Here is a 25,262-nt window from a genome sequence, read left to right as displayed (position 1 = left end):
CGGGGGGGTAAGTGCAGCGAGGCTGCGTGATGGGAATGCAAAAAAGAAAAAGAAAAAGGTGCTAAATGATAAAAATGTAAATTCAGAAAGAGTCGCCTCTCCCAGGAAGCCTGCGGGAAAATTACCAATAGACCGTCGGTCGAGGGGTCGGATGCGCCCCCACATGGCGACAAATCCTTGTCGGGATCTGTGAGAGACAACAAGGTGATATTTGTTGCATGGGTAAGCTGATCAGGCATGTCAATCGGATCAATATCTGCCAAAAAGCAATCGGATCTTCAAGGTGCTGATTTGCAGATAAGATTGAAGCCCCGCCTTTGTGTCCGAGCTCGACCAGAAGCTCGCATTCAGATGATCACTAATAATCAATCATTTTAATTGAACAGCTCGTCGCACTCAGAGATGAGATGCGTGAAAACGGCTCCGCCAGGCTTCAGGATTCTAACCGGCATCCATCACGAAGGCTGCGAACAAAACAATCCATCACAGTGATTGTCAGGTAAATCAAACTCAGGTGATTTCCCCGCCGGACACAAAAGGTCAGGACGAAGGTCGAGTTTAAAAAAAAACAAACACTTGAAGCGTTTTGGTCTTTTATTTACACTTTGGGGCGTCGCCACGCGGATTCTGCAGCGCCGGCCAAAACCCGCCGTCTCCGAGCGACGGGCTGCGATAACAACACATCCGCCTGGCGCCTTTATGGGGATTCACGGGGACATAAAAGAGAGACAGTCGGCGGTCAGGCGGGAGGCGTGGTGCTGATGATGGCGAGGTGCAGCAGCGACCGGGCCTTCGGCGGCCAGCGTTTACGGTAGAAGGTGCCGAGGAAGGCCCTCCGGAACTTGTCACCTGACAGAGTGTACAGCGCCAGGTTGCCGAACGTGTTGAGCCCGGCCAGAGGCCTGGAGATGATGTAGGCGGCGTGGACGAGGCGCTCCGTCATGCACGGCGTCCCCGCCGCCCTCCTGGTTTCTATCCGGGCGGCGCGCAGGACGTGATACGGCAGGAAGCACGCCACGAACACCACCAGGATCAGCATGATGACGTACCGCGCCCGCATCCGGTAGGGGCTGGAGGTGTACGGCCCCTCCGCCAGGTGTTTGACCACGCCCATGTAGCACGCGAACACCACGGCGAGGGGGAGCAGGAAGCCGAGGGCGGTGAGGACCCAGCCGTAGTAGCGCACGTCATCCACGTTCAGCGTGCTGGCGAAGTCCAGGCAGTAGGTCTTGTTGTCGTGCACGTGCAAGGAGATCATCGTCAGCATGGGCGCGATTTTGGCGGCGGCCACGACCCAGACGGCGGCGCACGCGGCCACGCCCCAAGTCTTCCGCCGCACCTGCGCCGCCAGCAGCGGCTTAATCACCGCCACGTAGCGGAAGACGGCGAGGCAGGTGAGGAAGAGGACGCTGCCGTACAGGTTGAAATGGAAGCCGAAGCGCACGAAGCGGCACATGAAGTCGCCGAGCGTCCAGGAGTCCCCGTTGGTGTAGTAGTGGACGAGGAAGGGCAGGCTGAGCACGTAGAGGAGGTCGGTCACCGCCAGGTTCACCATGATCACGCTGCTGCTCCTCCAGGGGCGCATCTTGGTCACGTAGATCCCGATGGAGGTCACGTTCCCCAGCAGGCCCACGGCGAAGATGACGCCGTAGGCGGCGGGGAGGTAGTAGCGCTTCACCAGCTGGTCCACGTCGGTGCAGTTGTGGACTTCTCCGTAGTAGGGGACGCTGGCCATGGCCGGGGGGGGGGGGGGGGGGGGTCCTGTCCGGTGGGACAGAGGTCGATATAAGCAGAGGTCACGACCTCGTCTCGGACGGCTAAACGCGGCGTTTTATTAAGTCTGTGTTTGAAATCAGCGGTGGGGGCAGAAACCGATCAATGACAAAGAAAGCGGTCGATCGGGAAGCAGGAAGACAAACACCACGCCGTCACATCGTTTGATTCGCTATCAGATCATTGATTATATGATTACGGCGCAGTGCTCGTCTTCGTCTTTGTTCTGAGCCCAACGGTTCAGTCCGTCTCTTTTCATCCCCCCCCCGGGATGACGGCTCCCTGTAAACGCTGTCAGAGCGATCGGCTCTCATTACGACGTGAGGAAGACGAGCGAGGCGTCGCTCAGGTGATCCCTCGTCCCTCAGATCTGGCAGCTTCACGGGGAAAATAGAAAACTCCACCTGAAAGAGTTTTAAACACGTAGAAAGAAGAGGAAGTGTTTCCTTTACTCACTTTCACCGAGTCCTCGCCGGCGATCCGAGCCGAGCACTCATTCCTCCTCTCCCCTCCGAGTCCTCCGACCTTCAGCCACGTGCACCGACTTCCTGGTGTCTCGCCGGATGCTGATAAAGGCCGCGTCGGCGTGGATTTATTTACCCAGATCAGGTTTCAGGTGAAGAAGGGTTTTACGATGGATCTCTTTGTGAGCTCTCCAAGGAGGCGGCGCGTTTACCGCCCCGTGAACCGCCTAAGCTAAATTTGGCACCAGAACACGAATATCGGTTTCTGATCAAATGGAAAATGTTCCTTTAAATGGAAGCTCCAACAATCACCTTTAAAATCGGCGTCTCTAAACCGGAGCGAGGCTAAACTGCTCCAGTCCTGTTTGCTTTCCCGTTTCTTGTTCGCCCTCCTTCGTGTTGACACACACTCACCTGTTTGAAGATCATTACGATTAAAATGTCAGGACTCCGCCTGCACCGGCGCCACTTCCTCGTTTACCTGAAAGAACAAAGAAGCTGCACATACAGATGTTTACTCCCACCGGCGCGGCGTCGCTTTTTGTCTTCTGAACATCACACGAAATCAAAAGCAGCGGTTTACAAATGTTTATTTTACAAAAGAGTCGCTATAAATGATCTAAACGGAGCTAAACAAACGTGGCGTGTGTCTTCTAACGGTTTGGGGGGGATGGGCGCTGGCTTTTTGAGGAGGCGGCAGATTATAGAGTAAGGTCAAAGGTCAACCCGACGCGCAGGAATAGGAGCGAGGCCTCGGCGGCAGGGAGGCGGTTCCGTCTACAGTTTGGGCATCCTGGCGGCGTTGAGGCGCATGGAGACGCAGGAGGAGCCGGCGGCGTAGCGCATCTCCCTCAGCATGCCGCTCCACTGCCTCTTATCGTCCTCGTACCTGAGGAGGCGGGAGGAGGAGCAGGGGAGGAGGTCAGCGCAAACACAGCAGCAGGCCCGACCGAGACGCAGCTCGGGAGGAGGGACTTACTGCCAGACGTCGGTCACCTCGGTGGGGGCCACCTCCTTGCCCTCCGCCTGGACCATGGCGAAGCCGCCCACGGCGAGCAGGGAGCCGCCGCTGCTCAGCAGGTTGACGGAGCTCCTCTCCTGGGGGAACTCCGGGAAGGGCTCCCACCTGAGGAGGAGCGGCGGGACGGGGTCAGGAGGGGCGGGTGGAAACTCGTACGTACGTCTTGTACTTCAAGCAGCAAACGGCGTCCCACTTGTTCGTGGTGAAGTCGAACGCCTCGCACGCGGCGGTGAGGCCTTGCTCGTTGACGCCGCCGGCGACCACGATCTTCCCGCCGTGGACGACGGCGCCGAACATGGATCTGGGAGTCTTCATCGCCGCCAGCTCCCGCCACTCGGACTGCTTGTGGTTGTAGGAGAACATCTTGTTGAGGGCTTTGCTTTAAAGATGGGAAAAAAAGAGATAGCGTTTATTTTTAGACCGATGAAGACGAGGCTGCACAGGACGAAGGACACACACACTCATTTAACTCACTTGTCATCCGTTTTTCCTCCGATGCAGTAGATCAGGCCCTCGTGGGAGACGACGGCGTGGCCGTGGATCTTTAGGGGAAGCTTTTTGGACTCGCTCCACTTCATCTTCCTGTGGGTTTAAGTTAAAAAAAAAAATCCCGAAAATCCCGAAGAAGAAACAGAACGAAGGGAGGGAGGCGCGGACGAATCGCTCACTCGACATCGTAACACATCACGGTGTCCAGCGACTCGCTGCTCTGGAGGTCTTTCCCGGCCACGGCGAAAAGCAGGCCGTCGCTCTCCCCGATGTTGAAGAGGCATCTCGGGGACGGCATCGGCGGCAGGGCGACCCAGTCGGACGCGAGCGGATCCAGCTGTGAAGAGCGTTAAAACATATTGATTATGATGTAAAGCGTCCTTCAGCGTCATTTAGAGCTAACGGGCAACATAGGAAACATAATCCATCAGCCGGTCTATTCTTGTGGATTCAAATGCTAACGCTAACGGCTAATTTAATGTAAATGAAGCACAAGAGTCGAGAGAGATCATTTCAATCTTTAGATGCTAGTTATTCTAACATCGCTTGTTTTCTCGCCTCGTAAAGGCTAATTAGCAAGAATAGGAAGAAATGAGACGCAGCTAGCATCGAGCTAAGATTTAAACTTAAAACTCAGCGACCAGCTCCAACGTAATGTCGTAAACAAACATTAAACAAACAACGTAAAGTAAACACATTTAAAAATCCGAAACGACAAATCAAATCAAACTTACCAGGTAGACGTAGCACTGCAGGGGGACGTCCTTGTTGTCCTCGTCCACAAACAGTCCCCCGATGACGTAGAGCTGGTTCCGCTGCGACGCCAGGCACACGTGGTTTCGCGGCACCTGCTCCGACACGGCCGCCAGGAAGCACTCGTTCTCGACGACGTCGTACGCCACCGCCGCCGTGTCGTTGATCATCAGGACAAACTGGCGGGCGTGCATGCCGAATCTGCGGCTGTCATTCAGGAAGCCGGGGAGCGGGCTGTCCTCTTCCTCGCCTTCCCCCTTCTTGGGCGTATCGGGGAGCTTCCCTTTGAAGGCGTCCCTGATGACCTGGATCGTCTTCTGGAGCTCCGGGTCGGCCTTGACGATCTCGTTGGTCTCCACGTTGTCTTTGAAGTACTTCTCCGGGAGCAGGCGGAAGCGGATGCAGTGGAAGGCGTCCTTCAGGAGCTTCGCGCGCTCCTTGTCGTGGCGGACCCAGCCCATGACCGCCTCGAACACCAGCTCCTCCTTCTCCACGTTCAGCGAGTCCCCGCCGATGATGGCGAACAGCTCGTGGGCGGCGAGCTTCAGGAACTCCTCGTCTTTGTAGAGGAGCTCAAAACGGTCGGCGATGTAGTTGCGCGCGGCCACGGCGAGCCGGGGGCAGTTGAGCACCAGCCCCATCCTGAAAATGGCCATGCAGTTGCCCAGGGACAATTTCTTCTGGAGGTAGTTGACGCAGACGGTGAAGACGGACGGGATCTGGAATCTGTTTGCCACGGCGATAATATCCTGCACGTTGTCATCGGTGAGGTCGATGTCCGCCGAGTAGAGATACCGGATGATCATTCCCAAGATGGAGGGGTTGACGTCGTCCAGGACGACCTCCTTCTTGTTCTCCACTTCCTTCCCGTCCTCCGTGAAGAAGATCTCCCTGAAGTACGGGCTGCAGGCGGCCATGATGAGGCGATGGCAGGGGAAGCTGCGGTCGCCCACCTTCAGGTGGCAGTCCACGAACTTGTTCTCGTTCAGCAGCTCCTTCAGCCCGTCCTGGAGGAGGGTGCTCTGGAAGAGGCGCAGCTCCTCCTTGATGGCGTCGGGGTCCATGGCGTGTCCGAAAAGGGAAGAGGAGGCAAGTCGGTGGCCGCGGGTCCTTCGTGCTGTAGCTCCGGGGTGGAAAAGGCTGGGCGGTGAAAGGGCTCCGGCAACTCAATCCCACCCGACTCTAAATATAGCCCCGTCTGCCCCCCGGAGCCGAATCACAGCGCGGGGGCCGGGGCAGCTGCCGCCGCAGACTGAAGGAAGCAACTGGCTGGCCGGGCCGGGATGCGCCACCATGATTCAGCTCCGGGCTTACACCGGAGACCATGCTGTCAAAGCCCCCCCCCCCGAATAGCTAAGCTAACGACTAGGATGCTATTCAGAAACACATGATCTATGCTTTTATCTGGCTTCCATTCACACCCAGATGCCATTGATTAAAACAAACAAATCCATATTTGGCAACCAAGATCAATGGCGTCACGGTTACCATAGATACAAAGTATGGAATACATAAAAAATTATATATAATTTGAACTGCTGGAACTTAAATATCGTCCTTTTGACCACAGGCATCCATTAAAAATCTCGCCGCTGCACGCCATTATCTAGCCGAGGTTTGAAGGACACACAATCATTGTGCTAAATTTAGAACCGACGGGCTCTGGAGCAGCAGCTGTGCGCAGAAACAGGTGATGAAGACGCACACGAGCTGCTCCGGTCTGTTCCCAGCGGGACGCACTCCCAACACTCGCTTTGTGTGCGGCGCTTCCTTTCGGATCAACGCCGTCGATTTGCTCGCAGTCACATTTCAGTGCAGCCCGGGCCCCGGTTCTGATGTGTGTCTGGAGCAATTCGATCTTACATTGTTCAGTCGCATTCCTGTAGCCTGATAACGAGCGAGGAGCGCGTCTCCCATGGGCACCGCTAAAGATAGATCAGACTGTGCCACTCGTCAGGGAGCGTCTAACGTGTAATTTAAGCAGAAAGGCTGCAGCAGATTCTGTGCTTAAATAAAACCAGATAAATGAAGTTGCAAAAAAGTGATTTGCTAAGTGTGGGTTCATGTTAGGAGTAATTCGGGACTGTGTGAGGATCATAGTGTGGGCAGAAGGGCGGGAAAAAAACCTCCTTAAAAAGACAAGTACGTCTTCGCTGGCATTTCCTTTGTTAAATGCTAAGCTAATGCTAAGCTCTCGTCTTACAAGTAGTTTAACGTGAGAGAAGGATCTGTCCAGGCTGGACAGACAGAGACAGGAAGGATGTCCAGCATGTTAGAGTGATGAAGAGTAGAGACAGGAAGGATGTCCAGCACGTTAGAGTGATGAAGAGTAGAGACAGGAAGGATGTCCAGCACGTTAGAGTGATGAAGAGTAGAGACGAAGGTGTTGACAGAGGCCAGAAGTGTGTCGGAAGATGGAAGAAGTATTTAGAGGAATCAATGAATGAGGAAAATGAGAGAGAACAAAGGGGAGTAGAGGAACCTGCTGTGTATCAGGAAGTGACGAAGATTAGCACGAGAGAAGTTAGAAAGGCGATGAAGAGGATGAAGATTGGGAAGGCAGTTGGCCCGGACGACATACCTGTGGAGGTGTGGAAGTGTCTAGGAGAGGAAGCTGTAGAGTTTATAACAGGGGCCAGGAAAGAACCCTTTAACTCTCTGGGTCGCTTAATTCAGTATTGTAAAATGAGGCCTGATGCACTAGTGCGTCCCCTACTGGCAGGAAATGCCATTACTGGGAACCGTTAAGCGATGAGTCGAGGCTTTCTGACATAAAACCAAAAATATATTTGGTCCGTCGCCTAAGCCAAAATAACTTTCATACACACCCTAACCATGAATACGATGCCTTTGTACATGTTGTATTAGTTTAGATGAACTTTATTACAAATCTTTGACATTAAATGTTTACTAAAACACAGTGTGTTGTGATGCCGCCGGGGCAGCTGGGTAAAACGGAGACACGCCCAGCTGATCAATGGAAGTTGAGCTTGTGTTTCCCAGTAGTGTGTGTGTGTGTCCATCACATTGTAAACACAAAAACATCACATTTTCAACCAGAAAAATCAAAATTAAAAAACAAAAAAAGCACAAAAAGCACAAAAATATTCAATTAATTAGTCAGAGCATCGATAATTTGACATAAAAACAAAACTATTCAATTATTATTTATTGAAGGGATGAGAGCGCTGTGTGTTATCGGCTCTAATACCCCCCCTCCCCCCCATCGCGATTCAGAAGAAGAGTGAGTCGCCGCACTTATTGATCGATCGACGTGCTTTTTTTTTTTTACAACCCCGACCTTGAGAAAGCAGCGGAGTGATTGCTGGTCATGTCGAGCATCTTCTTCTTCTCCTTCCACAACTTCGTCCTGCAGACTTGGGAATCATCAGAGACGTGGACACACACACACACACACACACACACACACACACACACACACACTCCGAGAGTGATCACCTCTATCCCTGAGTATCTGCGTTAGATGCTGACATGACTTTTTTGTTTTAAACGGAGGTATCTAAGAGATATTGTCACCGCTAGTCAAAGGAGGATGCTTTTACAGGAAGACAGGAAGTGAAGTGTGTACATGTATACATGGTACGCCTATATATCTTACATGACCCTGGTATTAGCCGCCCCTCCTTTAAGTATCTACAGCAGGCGGTCGGCAGGCGCGTTCTCTCAGCCCCCTGGAAAAGAAAGGGAGAGTCGATGAAGCGTCCCAGAAAGCACCGTGCGGACGGACGAACGGCGAGGTCACCTCTTGATCTGCTCGTCACACACGTCCTCCTGCACTCCGCCTCCGCGTCGAAGCGGTTTCCGTTGCCGACGCAGCCTCCGTACCAGAACTGGGCGCAGGCGTTGGCCTTCTTGTCGTAGTACCAGCGGATGCTGTAGTCCCGGCACGTGCCCTGGTCCAGGGCCAGGTCGCAGCGGGGGTCCGCTGGAGCGCCCTCTGCAGGGAGAACGATGGGAAAGAGTCTTCAGGAGAAACATTTGTATGTTCCAGATTGAATTCGAGTTGAATCCACATTTCCTAAAACGACCTGGCAGAGGTTCCGTTTAACAGCCGCTAAAGGTTTGCGAAATGTAAATATGATAATCGAGGAAAGTGCTTTCAGATTTTTTTTTCCAGCTGGGCGGTCTCATCGGGAACTCACCGGTGCCGTGGAAACGCTTTCTAATTCTGCCCGTGCTGCGGGGAAATCAAAACTTTCAGATGAAGCAGAATTATTTTACCTCATCAATTATGTGTCAATGAATTAAGGAGAATTAATAAGGAAGATCTGGGTCGGTCTGATTGGCTGGTTCGGTGCTCTTGCATGCTTTTATGTCATTAAACTTTAAATTAATTTGGTTTGTTTGTTTATCTATTGACTTTTTAGATAAAAAGAAACGAGTCTCATGTCTGGAACACCTTATAGACCCCTGGGGGGGTCGAGGAACCCCAGTTACGCCTCTGATATGTGGTGTTGAGACTTCATTAGACGATTAAGAGACGAGAGAGAGTTTGATTTTAATCCTGAAACCCCTGCCAGGCTAATGAAAGACTTAACTGTGCATAAATAAAATTAACGGCACCACCGGCGATCATTTAACTCTACAAATCTATTTCTAGATATCGCAGTCATTCCTGTCTCACGGACGCTAAAGTAAGTTTATTTAGCACGGCGGCGTACCTTTGGGAGCGGCCGGCCTCGCCACAGGGACGCGCTGCACCGTAACGCCTGACGACGTTGTGGTTGTGTTTGTAGACGAGGATGAAGACGAGGAGGAGCCTCGGCCACCGGAGGAGTCCTTTCTGGGGGGAGGGACAGGCCTAATGTCGATGTGGCGGTTAAATGTGTCCCCGCGTTCCGTCCCCCAGTGCGTTGTCTCGGTGAGACGTCCTCCTCCTCCTCCTCCCCCTCCTCCCTGATAAGGATGAAGCAAATAGCCTTTTAACTTTTTCATTTTTGTACCACATGTGAACTTGCGCTCCTGCGATCCGTACGTGTGCAGATACTTTGGGGGTCTCTCTGCCCCCGTGGGTGGCGGCGCCGCTCTGGCCTCCCTCTGGTAAAGGCCGGTAACCATAGCCACCGGCGGCGAGTTTCCCGCCGTTGCCGTTGGTTCCGTAGCTGTTGGTCACTCGGTTATAGATCAGGGCTCCGTTCTCGTCCTCACAGAACTGGCTGACCAGTTTGGACTCCAGAGCTGAGACGGAAAAAGAGAGGAAGGAGCTGGGAGCAACCGGGTTAGCTTAGCGTAGCTTTAGCTCCAGCGTTGACCTCTGACCTGGCAGCGTGTTGAAGTCATCAATGAGGAACATGTGCTCCTCGTCCGGGTCCGACGCGATCAGGTTCAGCTCCCTCATGAAGTCGGCCCGCGTCGGGTCGGACACGTTGACGATCCCCAGCGCGAACATCTCGATGTTGGCGCTGTGCGCCTCCCGCACCGCCACGTCCAGCTTCACCGGCTCCCTCTTGTCCGTCTGGCCGTCGGTGATCACGATGGCCACCTTGCCGACCCCGAGGCGCGAGCTGTAGAAGGCGTCCTGGGTGGCCTTGCGGATGGCCGTGCCGGTGTAGGTGCCCTCCCCCATGTACGGCATGTTCCGGATGGCCCGCTTGATGTCCTGCTTGTTGCCGTAGCGAGCCAGGTTGAACACCAGCTTCACCTCCAGGCTGTAGAGCACCAGGCCGATCCGGGTGGCGTTGCGGCCCACCGTGACCCGATCCACCAGGGCGTTCACGAAGTCCTTGATGATCTCGTAGTTGTCCGGGCCCACGCTCTCGGAGCTGTCGATAACGAACACCAGCTCCATGGGTCTCTCCTTACACTTGACGCCACACCCTGGAATCACAGCGCATCAACGGGATGAGATCGGGAGCAGGAACCGAAGCCGAGTCAACGGCGAGAGACACTTTACCGCAGATCTCCTTGATCAATCGGATGATGTCCTCTCTCTGAAATAGACACGCAGAGACGGCGTGAGAGACGTTCTGCGAAGCAAGCCGGAACTAAACCGAGGTGTGAAAAGTAGAGGATGCTCACGGTAATGCCGGCGGCGCCTTTGACCCCAGCCCGCCCCTGAGACGAGAGCACAATTAGAAACGAGGACAGTCCCCGGGTTTCAACACAAGTCCTCTGAGCGGCGCTCACAGTTTGTCCGGGGGCCCCAGAGTCTCCCAGGTCTCCCTTGATTCCCTTCGTCCCTCTGTCCCCCGTCGAGCCGCGGTCACCCTGTCGCACATCGTACGGCGATTACAAACGACAACTGTGCGCCGCGTTGAGCGTTCCAGATGACAAAGACTCACTTTAGCTCCAGGGAAGCCTTCTCCAGGGACCCCCCTCGGCCCTGTCACGCCCTGGGCCCCCTGTTCACCCTGGATCGATTAGCATTCGTTAGCTAATTTACATGCGCAGGATGGTTGGAATCCTTGCGTGACTAATCATTTCCCACCTTCGTCCCCTGGACTCCTTGTCCTTGGGGGCCGGTTGGCCCTGGAGGTCCCGGCCGCCCGGTGTTACCCTGCATCAGGCCAGAGAGAGACCCCAAAAGGGATGGATGTCATTCCTATGAGCCGAGGCAATAAAATCTGAAAAAGTTCTGAAATACCGGCGGTCCTTGGAGGCCTTCGCCCGGAGGTCCCGGTAAACCGGGCAACCCTCGGAAGCCGACGTCGCCCTGCGAAGGAGCGGAACAAATGAATGCGCTTCAGCGGGGACACGCCCAGATCCCCAACGAGCTCACCTTCGGTCCGGGGATCCCCTGTCCCTCCAGGCCGGGTTCTCCTAGAAGTCCAGGCAGACCAGGAGGGCCCTAAAAAAACACACGGAGGCAGAGAGAGACTCTGAAAGAAGGTGGATTCCTCTATGTCTCTGGAGACATAAGAGCCAGCAGAGGGGGGGGCGGGGGGGGCATAGACCAACTCCTCACCATGGGGCCGGGATAGCCGTCTCCTTTAGGACCAAATGGACCTAGAGCACCTGGTTCCCCACGGTCTCCCTGCATCCAACAAACAGGAAAGAGTCAATAACGAATGGGTGGGATTGAACGAGGGACGTTGAAAGGAAACCGGACTGATAGAAAGTCTCACTTTTGGACCAGGAAGTCCGTAGCCCGTCTCACCGATCGGACCAGGAGGACCGCTCGGGCCGACGTCACCCTTGAACATAAACGTCAGCGCTCGTTAGCTTCGACGATATATTAGGATGTGTTTTATGTAGCCGTAGCAACAGGACATGAATGCGTGACGCGTTTACCTTTGGGCCCGAGACGAAGCGACCCGCTGGACCAGGTGAGCCATGCCGCCCTGGCGCCCCTGGCTGCCCCTGATGAAGATGAGCGAAGGCTAAAATCATTGCCATTCACACACTTCCATTGGGCTTTAGCAGCTAATCGGGTCTAACCTTTGGCCCGGAGGGTCCGGAGATCCCAGGCGGGCCGCTCAAGCCCCTCACTCCCCTCTGGCCTTGGTCGCCCTTCGGGATCACATTAGGGCATGCAAGTCACTGACTTTTCTACACGTCAGCTGTGACTTTTCTTTTTTCTTTTTAGCGAGGCAGGCTAAAGAAGCGAGACGGAACAATGTCTACCTTTTCACCCTGGGTGCCGACTCCAGGCGCCCCCTCCACCCCCCTGGGACCTGCGGCTCCGGGCTCCCCCTGTAGGCACGGACATGTCACTCCTAATTAACAGATGTGTTGGGGGGGGTCGGCTAAACTACCTTCTGTCCAGGGGCTCCATCCTCCCCTGGCAGGCCCGGTACGCCAGCTAATCCGGTTGATCCCGGCTCACCCTGGGGGGGGGGGGATTCATTGATCCGGGACAGTCAGTAAAATGAAGCAAAGCCGTTTGCCTCCGATTGACTTGGAGCTCACCTTCGCTCCAGGGTCCCCGGCGCCCCTCTCTCCTGGGGAGCCGACTTCTCCCGGCAGACCTTGATCCCCCTGTGAGATCAGGCAGGAGAGCGTCTCATTTCATCCAATCACAGTGGGGGGGGGGGGTTCTGTGTTGATTTGTGTGATAAGCAGTGTATGTGGAAACCTTGGGTCCAGGCATGCCCTCTCCCGGTGGGCCCCGGCCCCCCGGCGGCCCCCTCGGTCCCTCTGTTCCCTGCAAAGGAAAATTAACGCCAATCAGACGCCATATTCAATTTCAAAATCTGAATGGCGAGCCAACAAAGGAGCCGCAGCACCAACGTGCCAAACCGTAACCGAGTCGTTTAATCAAAGCACTCGCCTTCTCGCCCTGGATGCCAGCTCCGGTGAGGCCGGTGGGCCCCGGAAAACCTGGGGGGCCAAAATCCCCCTGCAGATACCGATTAGAATGAAGGCTAATGATGATAACAGCATATAAATCCTTCGGTATTCAGCACATCTCATGATTTACGGCGTGCGGAAAGCACCCAACTGTAAATATCCTTCGTCGGGCTCCTGGGCACTTCCTGCCGGCGCGCTGACGGCTATAATTATTTGCGCGAGGGCATTATAGGAAATCTTTTTGCACCTATAGCTTTCTTTGATTACGTGTACGTCGTTAGCATCTTAAAAGCGCGACGCTAACGCGGAGGAGCTGCTGCTGCTGTTTGTCTTTACCACAAATAAGCATCATCTGATGAGCTTCGCCGCGGGGCTACTGTAAAACTGTCTGCAGGAGCTGGGACCAATGTTTACCGGGGGTGGGGGGGGGGGCTTCATTCATTCCATCGTATTCCACTGATCTAAGTTATACGAGTTAAAACACATTTCATCAACTCAAAGTCTGCGATCTTATTCGCGACCTCGCCGCGCCTCGACTCTACCTTGCTTCCTTTTATTCCAGCGCCCGTCTGTCCTCTGGGCCCCCGTGTCCCCTCCAGGCCCCGCTCCCCCTGTGGAGACAGACACCAGTCAATGCAATCGTGGCATTAGGTTTTCCAGCTTGTGAAATTCCAAAATCAATCAAGCGCCAATGTCCTCGCAATGAATTCGGCTTTCCAAGGTCATCCAAGGACGACAAATACAGGGTCACAAAAGGTTATTAAATGGTTTTATAAAGTCGAGGAGTGTTATCGGCGCCGTCTGATCTCGCTTCCACACGCAGAGGTGCTAATGATGTAGGAAAAAGGGGCAAAGCCGCCGCCGCGGCGGATCAGGAGCCGGTCGAGACACGTCGCGTGAAGAATTCTTTTTAACAACAAGAGAGCCGTCAAAAAAAAACACAAAAAAAAAACAGGAGGACCCCGAGGCGATGGAATGGGAATGGATGGGAGGATGAATTGAAGGGAAGCGGTAAAGGTAGGAATCGCCCAATCGTCTGGCGTTGTCACGACAACAGCAGCAAAAAAGATTAAACATTTGAAAGGAAGCGCCCCACAAGGCCTCGCAGTTGCAGCGCCAGCGAGGGCGTCGCCGCTGATTCGGAGAGCCGGCGGGACGATAAATCATCTGTTCAAACATCAAAGCGCATTACAGGAAGTCTGGGTCAGATTTTACACACCTGGCAGGAGATTAATACTTAATTAGTGAACAGATGTTTAGCGAGGAAATCTTCACCCCTCCCTCATCACTCGGCAGGGGCTCCAGGTAAAGGCTTTCCCGAGGCCGGGGGCTCTCGCTGCGACGCAGCCATATTGGTTATTTATATCTAGAGCGTTGATCTTTCAACGCAGAAGTCTCGTCAACCAATTAAAGGACGGGATTCAAAGGTAAACGCAGGTAAAGCCAGGTGGAGCGGATCCCAAAAGAGACAACTCACCTTTGGCCCCGGCAGACCCTCCCCCATCGATCCCCTCTCCCCTTGGACTCCCTGCGGCCCCTGAGGCCCCTGAATGAAATGAGAGAAGGCAAATGTTAGAACCCGGGTCGGAGTATCTCCCTTAAGGGCCGGTTTACGGACGTTTATTACCGGTGATCCGGGGTCTCCGATGCCGTGAGGACCCGGAGGCCCCGGTTGACCCTGGATGCCGAGATCCCCCTGTGGAGTTGGAGAAAGTGAGAAAACCGCAGGAACAGAGCAAACCATTTTTATTTTTATGTTCCCGGGGGGGGGGGCGGGACTTTACCTTTGGTCCCGGAAGGCCGATCCCTGTTTCCCCTTGGATTCCAGGCGGCCCAAGAAGTCCCCTTTCTCCCTATAAAATACAGGTGAGGGCAAAGACACACTCGTTGTTGGTTTGATTCCAGAGTCCGGGGCCACGTTTGGACACGATGAGACGTCCAACAATTAGAGAAACAAAACCTGGCTCCTCCCACTGCATCCCCATTCATACCCCTAATGTCAACCCGTGTGTGGCGAGGGGTCGAACACGCACCTTCATCGCCTCACTTTGTAGCTAAAGAATGCAAAAGGCTGTAAATCAGGGAAGGCGGGGTCTAAACCTTCATACCAGCGCCTTGCTCCCTGCTCCCTGCCCTTCCAGGCAAGTTGGGACGCTGTTTGAAGCCGACATTAGCACGCCGTTCAGGGCGAAATAGGATGACAGCCAGACGTCAACATTCCTGCAAAAATAATTAAGCAGGGAACGCCCGATGCGTTGAGGGAGGGAGCACGTTTAAACGTTCCAGGGGGACGGATCGTCACCCGATTAGTGCCATCAGAGCGTGCGGTGTTCTAAACGGACTCCATGACAACGCATTCTAAACGGCAACGTCGCGAGAGACAGAGGAAAAACTCTCCGGTGCTGAACGATGCTTACTTTATTACCCATCTGACCTTCAGGACCCCCATCGCCAAGAGGACCAGGCAGACCCTGAATGGTGCACAAAGGTCAGACGCTCAGCGCGGCGCCGCCAAAGGGGGCAAAAGTCAAGCAAGCGCAGCCAATGAAATGTAAGGCTCAAAGATCTTAATACCTGAAGTCCTCGGTTTCCTCTCGGGCCGACCGTTCCTTCCGGACCCTAGGAAAGGACGGAGGTGCGTAAAATATCACCCAAAGTTGGAACCGAATCAAAGTGAGCTACTGAAGCGTCCAGCAGCGACTCACTCTGTCTCCCTTGCTTCCGGGTGTGCCACACTCCCCCCTCTCCCCCTGCGTGGAACAAACACAAGAGGTGATTCCAAAACTGTGTCAGTTACACGAGTGAAGGAAGGGAACGGGACAAAAGGGAGAACAAATGTTCTTCTAATTCTCTAGAGTTTCTAGAACACACGATACCTTCTCTCCTTTGTATCCGGCTTTTCCCTGTGGGAACAAAACACGCCCGTTACGCCGGCAGGAGGCGACCGAAATGCCCCGTTTCCTTTCAGGGCATCGGATCCCGACTTGACCCGAACTCACCTCCATGCCAGCTTGACCCTGGAATCCATTCAACCCGCTCTGCCCCTAAGAAAGAGAGAGAGAGAGATTTTAGGGCGGGCGCCACCAAACGGAATAAAAGCACGCCGACGCGAACGCGGCGTACCTTCTCTCCTTTGGCGCCGGAGGTTCCATCTTCTCCGGACCGTCCCTTCTTACCCTGTAGAGGCAGCCATGGAAGCAGCGTTAGGAACAGATTCGTCCATTCCACGTTAAAGTGAATGTGAGTCACCGGGCAGACACACACAACTCTCTCCCCGCCGTCTCCAATAGCAACAGTGGGGCTAAGCTCCAAGGCGCTCCGACATGTACCTGCAGATCTTTACCGGCTTTGCTTCGGCATGCGATCGAGCGCTACTTACGGGAGCCCCGAGGAGTCCTCGCTCGCCCTTTTCACACGCACACTGGCTCAGGGCCGCGGGACACTAGCAAACACAGGGAGACGAGGGTCAGACGGAGCGGACAGGGACGGGAACCCAGAAAGACCTCGCCCAGACTCACCCCTTCATCTGCCAGCGCCGTCTGCGGACAAAGAAACACAGGATGTGATGCGCAGTTACAGAAAGGGGTCGAGGAAAGAAGCAGTTCTGATTGCACATTGTGGGACCGGAACAGAGCCCCGGTTCTGAAGCAGCGCCTCAAACGGGCTTAGAACTGCTGCACTTGTTTAAAACGGCTTCTTTTGGTTGCAGAGCGAATTTCATTTAACAGTGACGACAGCAGACTGGTTACTATGGCAGCAGGTGTGCGTGAGGGATGCAACAAGGCAATCGTAGCAGGGAAGGAGAAGAGAGGAATGTTTGATGCTTTTGGCGAAATAGGTTTCCGAGGCATTTGATTCCGTCCGGTATTAAACGTGCGTGGGATTCCACGAAACACCGCCAGTAAGGAAAAGTGTATCCTCTACTCACAATCTCCCTGACGATTGTGTCCACTATGCCTCTGTCCTGCAGGTTGTGAAGGTAGCGCGAGGCGGGGGAGCTAGCAATTAGCCGCAGCTGAGCTACATTGGCCGCCGCGTTGGCCTCGGGCGTGATGCCGATGGCGAAGAAGCGGACGCCCTGGTTCTTGGCGTCGGCCACGGCTGAAGAAATGTCCGGGTTCCTGGGGTGGGAGATGCCGTCGAAGAGCAGGCAGGCCACCTTGATGCTGCCGGGGGCCGACTCCTCCAGGTAGATGTGGGTGAGGTTGGTGATGGCGTAGGTGGTGTAGGTGCCGTGGCCGATGTACGCGATGGGAGCGATCCGGGCCTTGAAGTCTTCGGGGCCCCTCCACTGGCTGAAGGTCTGCTCTATGATGACATGGCTGCTGTACTGGAGGAGGGCCGCCCGGGAGAGCAGCCCCCGGCCCGACTGGAGCCGGAGCCCCTGCAGCCGCTCCATCACATCCCAGGCGAAGCGCTTCTCCTGGTCGTGGTTGTCCTTGGCGCTCTCCGAGCTGTCGATCAGGAAGGCCAGCTCCAGACTGCAGTCGTCGCCGTGGAGCTCTGAGAAGGAAGGTCGGTTAGTCGGGAGAGGCGTGACCTGCCCCCCCGGTTTCCACGTCACTCTGAGGCAGACGTTTAAATCCAATCTTTTTTATCCTGAATGATTACATTTTTTTGGGAGACTCCGACAGAGGAACAGGAAATGCTAACGCCGCTGGAGCAGCTGTTCCCCCTACGGCCGGAATAAATCTGAGTACAGGTGGCGCAGAGATAATAGGAATGTCAGCTTTGGGGAGAGGGAGCATTTGGAGACTAGATCCGTAATATGTTGACTAAGAGCATATCTATTCACCTTCTACCAAAAATAATGACTTTTGAATGACGCCAATGACTAGAAAATAGGTGAGAAATGATGCTGTTGTTAATCGTGATTTCCTGGTTGAGTCTCGTCGTCACTCAAAGGAAACCGGCGTTCACGTTTATGCGCGAATGAAACAAGATCAAACACGATAAGCGCGTCTCGGGGGGTGCTTTTAGGTGGATTTACCTTTAATGACTCGATTGGGCTAATCTAAGCGAGCTGTCTAGTTGTGTCTTGAGATATAACTTCCCCAAAGTTTGGATCAATTCTTGATCCATAAGAGCAGAGAGGACTAACTTTTATATAAAGAGACAACAAACAAACGGGGAGGGATGTTTATCCATGTTATTTATTGGCCGCTTTTGCTCCGCTTCAAGAACACTGTGATAAGTTCACGAACGTGACGGATCGTTTCGCAGAGGAGAGGAAAGCAGCTCGACCTTCGCCAATGGGAGGAGGTCACCGGTCTAAAGGGTTCTTTGAGAATAAAACATTTGGGTAGATGGACGGCTCGGAGAAATCCGGGACATCTGGCCGGAGCCAAGGGGTCCGCATCCTCCATTTCCCCCAAAGACAAGAATATAAGGGTGACAGACTCACGTTTGTCGTTTTGCACGATGGAATTGGTTTTAAATTGCTTGCTCTTCCTCCTGGCGGCGGTGGTCGCCACCTCGCCGTCGTAGTCGTCCTTGTAGACCTGCGCCCCCAGACCTTGAAGTCCCCAGAGGAGCAGGAGCCATTGCAGCGAGGGGGCCATGACTTTCCTACAAGACACAGACAAGACATTTCACATTTGAATGCCTCCTAAAGAAAGAAAACAAGAACGCAGAACTCACAGTGTTGTCTTTAGATCTCTAATGTTCGGCTCCACAGTGAGGAAATGTGAAAGAGGAGGAGAGGTTCTTGATTAAAGGGCTGGTTCCATGCCCCGAGCGCCGGAGCGAGGGTCCCCCTTGTGCTGGATCTCCGTCGGGAGCCTGCAGGTGTAGCGACAGCAGCCGGGTGGAAGTTCAGACCTTTATCGGGAGACTTCAATTTGAGCTCACCGTAAATGAAGGCAAGTCCAGCCCTTTAAAAAAAAGAAGAATTCACTCCCATTCCGAGGAGTCTGGGAGGGGTGGCTAAGGAAGGAGAGCAACGAGTGCATCCCCCCCCCCCCACGCCGTTTAAAGACAGGGAGAGAAAGGAAAGCCTCTGGGAACAACCAGCAGCTTGCCCGGTTGCCCCCCCCCCCCCCGGGAATGTTTGTGGAGATTTGTATTTATATGTATTTTGTATTTTTAAGTTACCAAAGCACGATTCTAATGTTTCGCTGCTTATATCAAAATGAAAATGAATTTTACTCTAAATGACGATTATAAATGTGCAGCAATTTCTGAGTTGTCTGCGTTACCTCAAACAAAATAAGGACCTGAAAAAATATGGGCTATAACTGCGTCTTCCCTCCGTGCCTCCAGAGGCCTCGCCCTCAGAGCAATTCAGAATGAAATGTGTGCCTTAAGGCGAAACACCTTGCTCAGAGCCCGTGTGCGTGATTCACCTGTGGAAACACGGCATTCATTTGTCTCAGGGAACGGAGTCAGCGTAAACACAAACAGCGTTCCAGGAAGCCGGAAAACAGAACATTAGTAAGAATGGCAGCGCCACTGTAGCAATTATGCTATTCAACGCCATCGTGTGGCATCAACACGCCCCCGCGTCTGCATTCAAACTCGTAAAGCTGAAGCTTTACGAGTTTGCACTGAGCACCTTTTGGGCTCCTTCGTCTTTTTATAATTCCTGCGTCGTCCCGGATCGGAAAAGAGTCTTAAACATCCCGTGGGAGATTCTGCAACCGTAAAAAAAAACTGGACTGGAAGCAAATAACTCGGCAACACGGATGACGGCGTGTGTTTTATTGCCTACTGTGTTCCTAAAAGCCAAGGAGAGATGAGCTGTCACTGAAGTATGCTCCCCTTGAAAGATGGGCCTCCTTAAATCTGCTCGGGCTCCCCTTCGTGAGAGCTGATTAGACAAAGCGAGAATTTACGGGAGTTTTTTGTTGCATCAACATTACATCTGTTTGTCAGGAATTGGATGCTGTCATCGCCGATGTCTGACTTTTGCAGCGTCGTAAACACGTGCTGCTCCGTCCGCCTGACATCAAAGGATCAACGTCTTGTTGCTAAGACGCTCATAACGCACAAATACACGCAGAGAGAGGAGCTGAAATATGTCTGAAATAGGGCGCGCTGACACTTCTGAGAAAAAAGAGAAGAAAAAGAAGAAGCTCTTTTTATATTTCTGTCACAGCAGGAATTCAGAAAGGATGCTGCAATTAGAGTCTGCGCCACATTAGAGAGAGAGAGAGAGACGATCCTGAAAAAAACAAAACGCCCTTTCATGTCATTCCACACAATTTCATTTAAAGCCAAGCGGTTATCTTTGTAAAAGTGTGGCGTACACAAAGCAACAGGGAGACTCTTTTATGACATTGTGGAAGACGCCCCCCCCCCCCCCCCCTCCGACACCTCCGGGCGTCTGTATTGGGTTTCTGCAAGACAATGCACGTTCCCTCCTCAGACGGTAAGGCCTCTGGAGAACACGACTGTTGGTGGAGGATCAGGAGAGAGCGAGAGAGACGCAGGAATTTACGTCCTGACAAGGTTTACTTTGAATCTGATCCGAAAGGGAGTCGACAGCTTCACCTCAGACCAAGTTTAAAATGAAGCTAAGGGAGGAATCGGTCACAGGTTTCCATCCCGTGTTGCAAAAAACGGCAATGACAAGTTAATGCGACGCTTCAACCCATTAAAAAAATAACCAAACTGCTGACACCGATCGCAAAAGAGGTCGCCTTGATTGTTAGGTCGAGCCGGGAAAACCAGGCAGCCGAGCTCAAATCATCCCGTCTGAGTCGGAGCTTGTGTTTCCACCAATATCCGGCGTGTCACGGGGCACGATGGGCTCCTTAGGCCGGGGGCCTCCGCGGAGTCTGTGCAACATTTCATGACAATCCATCCAACAACTGCGCATAAATTTGAGTCTGGGCCGAAAGCGCCGGACTGACCGCCGCGCTGCCAACAACACCGTTTCTGACCTTTAAAACTCGAGGCGTTTCCCCACAACGACTGCAGGGAGACGTGTTCCACCGAAGGTCAGGGGTCGCCCGCTGTCAGTCTTTTTTTTGCAAAACCTGTCGACTGGAAGAAATAGCAGGAGTTTGAATGGAAGGTGGTTTTGTGGATTCAAACGTGGAGCAGGTGCAACAGATCACTTCCTAAATAGTTTCGCCTCGAGCCCCTTTTAAAACACATCAGACATTAAGTGGCAATCAGTGTCTGCTCTTGTGTTTACCTATAAAAAATCCAACCACACAAACTTGGCAACACAAAGCATGCACAGTCACCACGCAGACTTTACTGTGGGACACGCACATGAAATGTAATTCCAATATGTGCTATGTGTGTTGCTTGGCATCGTGTTTACGTATTTTGCACAGTAGTTGCATTAATAGTGTTACGCATCAATGCCTTTGAAGGCACTGACTGAGATATTCTAGCGTCAAACGTTAGCTGCGTTCAGTGACATCTTAGACTGTCTCGACTTATCCAAACTCACATAATTAAAATGACTAAAATGATTCTTAAGAGAGGACTAATGGACAATTTAACACATCCTTTACGCGGTCTGTACGCGGTCTCTTTCTGGGCAGCAATGCCCTCTAGTGGATATATGGATAACTTATTCCTGGCAGGACTGAGGCTGAAGTGATTATCAGGAGTAGTCAAAGCTGAAGGGAAGCGAGAAGTGGTTTACATTTTAACAACGCAACATAGCTTATGCAATAATCAAATAATCTTTGAGTAACTTTTGACTGAAACTATCAAGAAAAATCAATTGAAATCAGCAGATTAAAAATCAACATTGTGCTTCTGATCACAGCTGCATTAATAAAAAAACAGAATTAAAATCTTCATGTTGGTCAAAGGACTAATAAATTCATGGAGAAATTATATTTAGTGTGCCCTTTTGTTTGGCTTGTCATTCAATCTGTCAAAAAGGCACCTCTGGAGGGCAGAATGTCTTCGAGACGTCCACGCATGCGCAGATCGGCGCTTTTACGTTGCACGCATGCGCAGTCCACACAAGCGCTCTTTCGCTATAAAGCCGCTAGTTCCTGTCCCTTCCCCAACCTTCAGCCATTTTGACGATGTTAGGAGCTGTGGGACGCTGCTGCACCGGGGCTCTGCGGGCTCTCAAGCCCGGCGTCCGGCCCCTGAAGGCTCTCGTCGGGTCCCCGGCAGTTCTTTCGCGTAAGTCCCGCATGCTCGGCGCATTTCGGACGGAAATCCCGCAAAAGGAAGCCGCCTGTCGCAGAAGGGCAGTGGCGACGCTAGCGGTCGCTAGCTACTAGCCGGCGCCGTTAGCAGGCCTCAAAATAAAATGTCAAATAAAAAAAAACCTGATGGAGCTATTCCGAAATGTTACGGGAGGACAAATGTGCACGCGAAAACCCACTGACGGGTGTCGCGCTTCGGAGAACTGTTAGCTAGTGCTGTTATTGTGCTAATAGCTATGACCTTTAGGTAATGACATGAGGCGGTGGTGGAGGATGCTACATTAGCATTACAAGCAACAAGGTGGGATAGTTCAGTGTCTGTTTACATTAAATTCACAGCATGAATAATTCGATTAAGGTTCGATAGGAACTGACTCGTGTTGTTTTTGTTAGCAGCGTTAGCACCAGTAGCTAAAGTACTTTTCATTCATTTGATGGTCTTGACAGGTTAGCATCAAATAATTGCAAAAATTGCTTAATAAACGAGATGTAAAGTGTCTGTCGGAGTTTACAGGCATCCATTATAACAAGGTCATGACCACAGCGCGGCCTCGACTAGCCGCCAAACTAAATTAACACTTTCCTTCACATCCAGGCAGAGATTATGTCGCACCTGCTGCGGCTGCGGCGACCATCGCCAACGGACGCATCGTGGCCGTCATCGGAGCCGTCGTCGACGTCCAGTTCGACGAGGGCCTCCCGCCCATTCTCAACGCCCTGGAGGTCGCGGGCCGCGAGGCCAGGCTGGTCCTGGAGGTGGCCCAGCATCTCGGTAAGGGATCGGCCCTGCAGTCGGGGCTGCGTTGCGTCGCGTTGGCGCGTCCTGGAACGTTGTTGTTTATCTGCAGGGGAGAACACGGTGCGCACCATCGCCATGGACGGCACGGAAGGTCTGGTTCGTGGACAGAAGGTTCTCGACACCGGCGCCCCCATCAGAATCCCAGTGGGACCCGAGACCCTGGGCAGAATCATGAATGTCATCGGGGAGCCCATTGACGAGAGGGGTCCCATCACCACCAAGCAGTGAGTCCGGTTCGCTCTTCCTCTCACCGGAGCGATGAGCGCCTTGAGATTTAGTCATTTCCTGTTGTAGGACTTCCGCCATTCACGCCGAGGCCCCCGAGTTCACCGACATGAGTGTGGAGCAGGAGATCCTGGTGACCGGCATCAAGGTGGTGGACCTGCTGGCCCCCTACGCCAAGGGAGGAAAGATCGGTGAGCGGCGACGCCCGGAGCCGTTCACGCTCGACGTGGACGCGGTCCTACCGTTTATTTTTCTTGCCTTCGTCCTCGCAGGTCTGTTCGGCGGCGCCGGTGTCGGCAAGACCGTGTTGATCATGGAGCTGATCAACAACGTGGCCAAAGCCCACGGCGGTTACTCGGTGTTCGCCGGCGTGGGGGAGCGGACCCGCGAGGGGAACGACTTGTACCATGAAATGATCGAGTCCGGCGTCATCAACCTGAAAGACACCACCTCCAAGGTGAGGAAGACTTAAAACCCACCAGCGATATTCACCGGGACAGGCATCGCCCCCCCCCCGCTTACCTCGGCTCTCGTCCGTTAGGTGGCGTTGGTGTACGGGCAGATGAACGAGCCCCCGGGCGCCCGTGCCAGGGTGGCTCTGACCGGACTGACCGTGGCCGAGTACTTCCGCGATCAGGAGGGTCAGGACGTGCTGCTCTTCATCGACAACATCTTCCGCTTCACGCAGGCGGGCTCCGAGGTCGGCCAAACGCCGGTCGTGGGTTCGAGCGTTGCACGCCGGGCTCGGTAACGAGCAAGTCGCCTTTCCTTGCCTTCCAGGTGTCCGCCCTGCTGGGTCGCATCCCCTCTGCTGTGGGCTACCAGCCCACTCTGGCCACTGACATGGGGACCATGCAGGAGAGGATCACCACCACCAAGAAGGGCTCCATCACGTCCGTGCAGGTGGGCGGCACGTCGGGGGGGGGGGGGGGGGGGGTCGTTGGGAGGAATGTCTATCAAATCGGTTCTTTCCCGCCAGGCTATCTATGTGCCCGCTGACGATCTGACTGACCCCGCCCCCGCCACCACCTTCGCCCACTTGGACGCCACCACCGTACTGTCCCGCGCCATCGCTGAGCTGGGCATCTACCCCGCCGTCGACCCCTTGGACTCCACCTCTCGCATCATGGACCCGAACATCGTCGGGGCGGAGCACTACGACATCGCTCGCGGCGTGCAGAAGATCCTTCAGGTTTGAGACGTGATGGTTGTTGAGCCCCGCCCCCTTTTTTTTTTTTTTTTGTCTAACGTGAGATCCTTTTTCTGCTGTAGGACTACAAATCCCTGCAGGATATCATTGCCATTCTGGGTATGGATGAGTTGTCCGAGGAGGACAAACTGACTGTGGCTCGCGCCCGGAAGATCCAGCGTTTCCTGTCCCAGCCCTTCCAGGTGGCCGAGGTCTTCACCGGCCATGTGGGCAAGCTGGTGCCCCTGAAGGAAACGATCAAAGGCTTCAAAAGCATTCTGGGCGGTAAGGGGAATAGTTTAAATACTTCATAACTATGAGATGTTTTTGGTTGCGTCTAACTCGACCGTTACCTCCGTTTCGCCGCAGGTGAGTACGACGCTCTGCCTGAACAGGCCTTCTACATGGTCGGCCCGATTGAGGATGTGGTTGAGAAAGCGGCGAAGCTGGCTGAGGAGCACTCGTAAAACGCCCAACGAGCTCCACTGTTCTGGGGAGAAGAGAAGAAAACCGAGGAGGGGGGGGTTCTGTTTAGGAGCAACATGTTGGAATGCTAATGTACCCATCTATCGCCCTGAGAGAAAACTCTATTTAACGTTTCTAGTTAAAACGGCTTCTCAGCTGTTCGTGGCTCGTCTTCATCCATTCTGACCAGCAGATGGCAGCATCGGGCCTTTCTTTGTTGTCTGAACTGTGTTACAGCTCATGTTAAAATAAACTGGTGGACAAAACGATGGATGTTTGCCTTGCGTGACTTTCTGAGATCATGGGTTACATGTAAAGAATGCTCAGATGCATTTGCTTATGGCATTAATGATCCTCACAAATATTGCAGCCAGGATGTCATTGGATTAGAGGGATGGGGGTCACATGATCCTTCCCAACAGTTAACCATGTTTGTACTGCAGGGTATCAAATTATACTGGATCAGAGCTTCCTAGCAGTACAACGTTCAGATTCATTGTGAAAAGGCACAAAACATCTGAATTAAAAGCAAAATACAGAGCAAGTGGCATGAGGCTACCGGTTACGAAGCAAACAAAGCGGTTGCCAGGGAGGGTGAGGTATGCCCTCAATGTGGGAGGGATTCCCGATGAAAGGGTGGATCCATGACCTCACTGAAATTTTCAAACAAACCTGAGCAACCAGTCTGCTGAAGCTTTAGTCAGAGACG

At 53.4% G+C, this 25,262-nt stretch overlaps 4 protein-coding genes across 4 annotated transcripts; 1 reads left to right on the top strand and 3 right to left on the bottom strand.

Moving 5' to 3' along the window:
* Positions 1 to 594: 594 nt before the first annotated feature.
* Positions 595 to 1,735, bottom strand: LOC137912132 (2-oxoglutarate receptor 1-like). The gene has a single exon (XM_068756484.1). The coding sequence runs from the start codon at positions 1,733 to 1,735 to the stop codon at positions 740 to 742; it is 996 nt and encodes a 331-aa protein (XP_068612585.1). The 3' UTR covers positions 595 to 739.
* A 1,075-nt stretch (positions 1,736 to 2,810) lies between these two features.
* LOC137911893 (kelch-like protein 41b) lies at positions 2,811 to 5,649 on the bottom strand. Its single transcript, XM_068756235.1, has 6 exons — positions 4,482 to 5,649; positions 3,927 to 4,084; positions 3,733 to 3,840; positions 3,452 to 3,637; positions 3,217 to 3,363; positions 2,811 to 3,126 (listed from the first exon to the last, which is right to left on the bottom strand). The coding sequence occupies exons 1-6, from the start codon at positions 5,562 to 5,564 to the stop codon at positions 3,015 to 3,017; spliced, it is 1,794 nt and encodes a 597-aa protein (XP_068612336.1). The 5' UTR covers positions 5,565 to 5,649; the 3' UTR covers positions 2,811 to 3,014.
* A 2,535-nt stretch (positions 5,650 to 8,184) lies between these two features.
* LOC137912215 (collagen alpha-1(XXVIII) chain-like) lies at positions 8,185 to 18,311 on the bottom strand. Its single transcript, XM_068756565.1, has 35 exons — positions 18,155 to 18,311; positions 16,679 to 17,253; positions 16,269 to 16,289; positions 16,130 to 16,192; positions 15,874 to 15,927; positions 15,750 to 15,794; positions 15,627 to 15,653; positions 15,456 to 15,500; positions 15,325 to 15,369; positions 15,168 to 15,221; positions 14,535 to 14,603; positions 14,378 to 14,446; positions 14,228 to 14,296; positions 13,293 to 13,361; positions 12,731 to 12,799; positions 12,536 to 12,604; positions 12,370 to 12,438; positions 12,216 to 12,287; positions 12,085 to 12,153; positions 11,899 to 11,970; positions 11,752 to 11,820; positions 11,586 to 11,654; positions 11,426 to 11,494; positions 11,240 to 11,308; positions 11,105 to 11,173; positions 10,949 to 11,017; positions 10,803 to 10,871; positions 10,648 to 10,728; positions 10,540 to 10,575; positions 10,415 to 10,451; positions 9,781 to 10,338; positions 9,476 to 9,699; positions 9,183 to 9,417; positions 8,264 to 8,458; positions 8,185 to 8,192 (listed from the first exon to the last, which is right to left on the bottom strand). The coding sequence occupies exons 1-35, from the start codon at positions 18,309 to 18,311 to the stop codon at positions 8,185 to 8,187; spliced, it is 3,639 nt and encodes a 1,212-aa protein (XP_068612666.1).
* A 3,417-nt stretch (positions 18,312 to 21,728) lies between these two features.
* On the top strand, positions 21,729 to 24,822 carry atp5f1b (ATP synthase F1 subunit beta). Its single transcript, XM_068756332.1, has 10 exons — positions 21,729 to 21,849; positions 22,471 to 22,647; positions 22,724 to 22,898; positions 22,969 to 23,090; positions 23,172 to 23,356; positions 23,441 to 23,599; positions 23,680 to 23,802; positions 23,879 to 24,091; positions 24,172 to 24,373; positions 24,458 to 24,822. The coding sequence occupies exons 1-10, from the start codon at positions 21,747 to 21,749 to the stop codon at positions 24,553 to 24,555; spliced, it is 1,557 nt and encodes a 518-aa protein (XP_068612433.1). The 5' UTR covers positions 21,729 to 21,746; the 3' UTR covers positions 24,556 to 24,822.
* Positions 24,823 to 25,262: the final 440 nt, after the last annotated feature.

Source organism: Brachionichthys hirsutus, chromosome 24 (genome assembly GCF_040956055.1).
Source record: "Brachionichthys hirsutus isolate HB-005 chromosome 24, CSIRO-AGI_Bhir_v1, whole genome shotgun sequence".
Classification (NCBI taxonomy): Eukaryota; Metazoa; Chordata; class Actinopteri; order Lophiiformes; family Brachionichthyidae; genus Brachionichthys; species Brachionichthys hirsutus.
Note: the sequence above shows the minus strand (reverse complement) of the source record. Positions and strands in the feature narration are given on the sequence as shown.

Bases quoted from the DNA above. Each gene is read 5' to 3' on its own strand.
- atp5f1b (XM_068756332.1), top strand. From the start codon at position 21,747: ATGTTAGGAGCTGTGGGACGCTGCTGCACCGGGGCTCTGCGGGCTCTC. The intron at 22,899-22,968 runs GTGAGTCCGGTT...TTCCTGTTGTAG, and splicing joins GGTCCCATCACCACCAAGCA to GACTTCCGCCATTCACGCCG. The intron at 23,600-23,679 runs GTCGGCCAAACG...CTTGCCTTCCAG, and splicing joins TCACGCAGGCGGGCTCCGAG to GTGTCCGCCCTGCTGGGTCG.
- LOC137911893 (XM_068756235.1), bottom strand. From the start codon at position 5,564: ATGGACCCCGACGCCATCAAGGAGGAGCTGCGCCTCTTCCAGAGCACC. The intron at 3,841-3,926 runs GTGAGCGATTCG...TTAAACCCACAG, and splicing joins GTGATGTGTTACGATGTCGA to GAAGATGAAGTGGAGCGAGT. The intron at 3,127-3,216 runs GTAAGTCCCTCC...CCGCCTCCTCAG, and splicing joins GAGGTGACCGACGTCTGGCA to GTACGAGGACGATAAGAGGC.
- LOC137912215 (XM_068756565.1), bottom strand. From the start codon at position 18,311: ATGGCCCCCTCGCTGCAATGGCTCCTGCTCCTCTGGGGACTTCAAGGT. The intron at 14,447-14,534 runs GTAAAGTCCCGC...CCAACTCCACAG, and splicing joins TCGGCCTTCCGGGACCAAAG to GGGGATCTCGGCATCCAGGG. The intron at 10,729-10,802 runs GTGAGTCTTTGT...GATGTGCGACAG, and splicing joins AAGGCTTCCCTGGAGCTAAA to GGTGACCGCGGCTCGACGGG.
- LOC137912132 (XM_068756484.1), bottom strand. From the start codon at position 1,735: ATGGCCAGCGTCCCCTACTACGGAGAAGTCCACAACTGCACCGACGTG.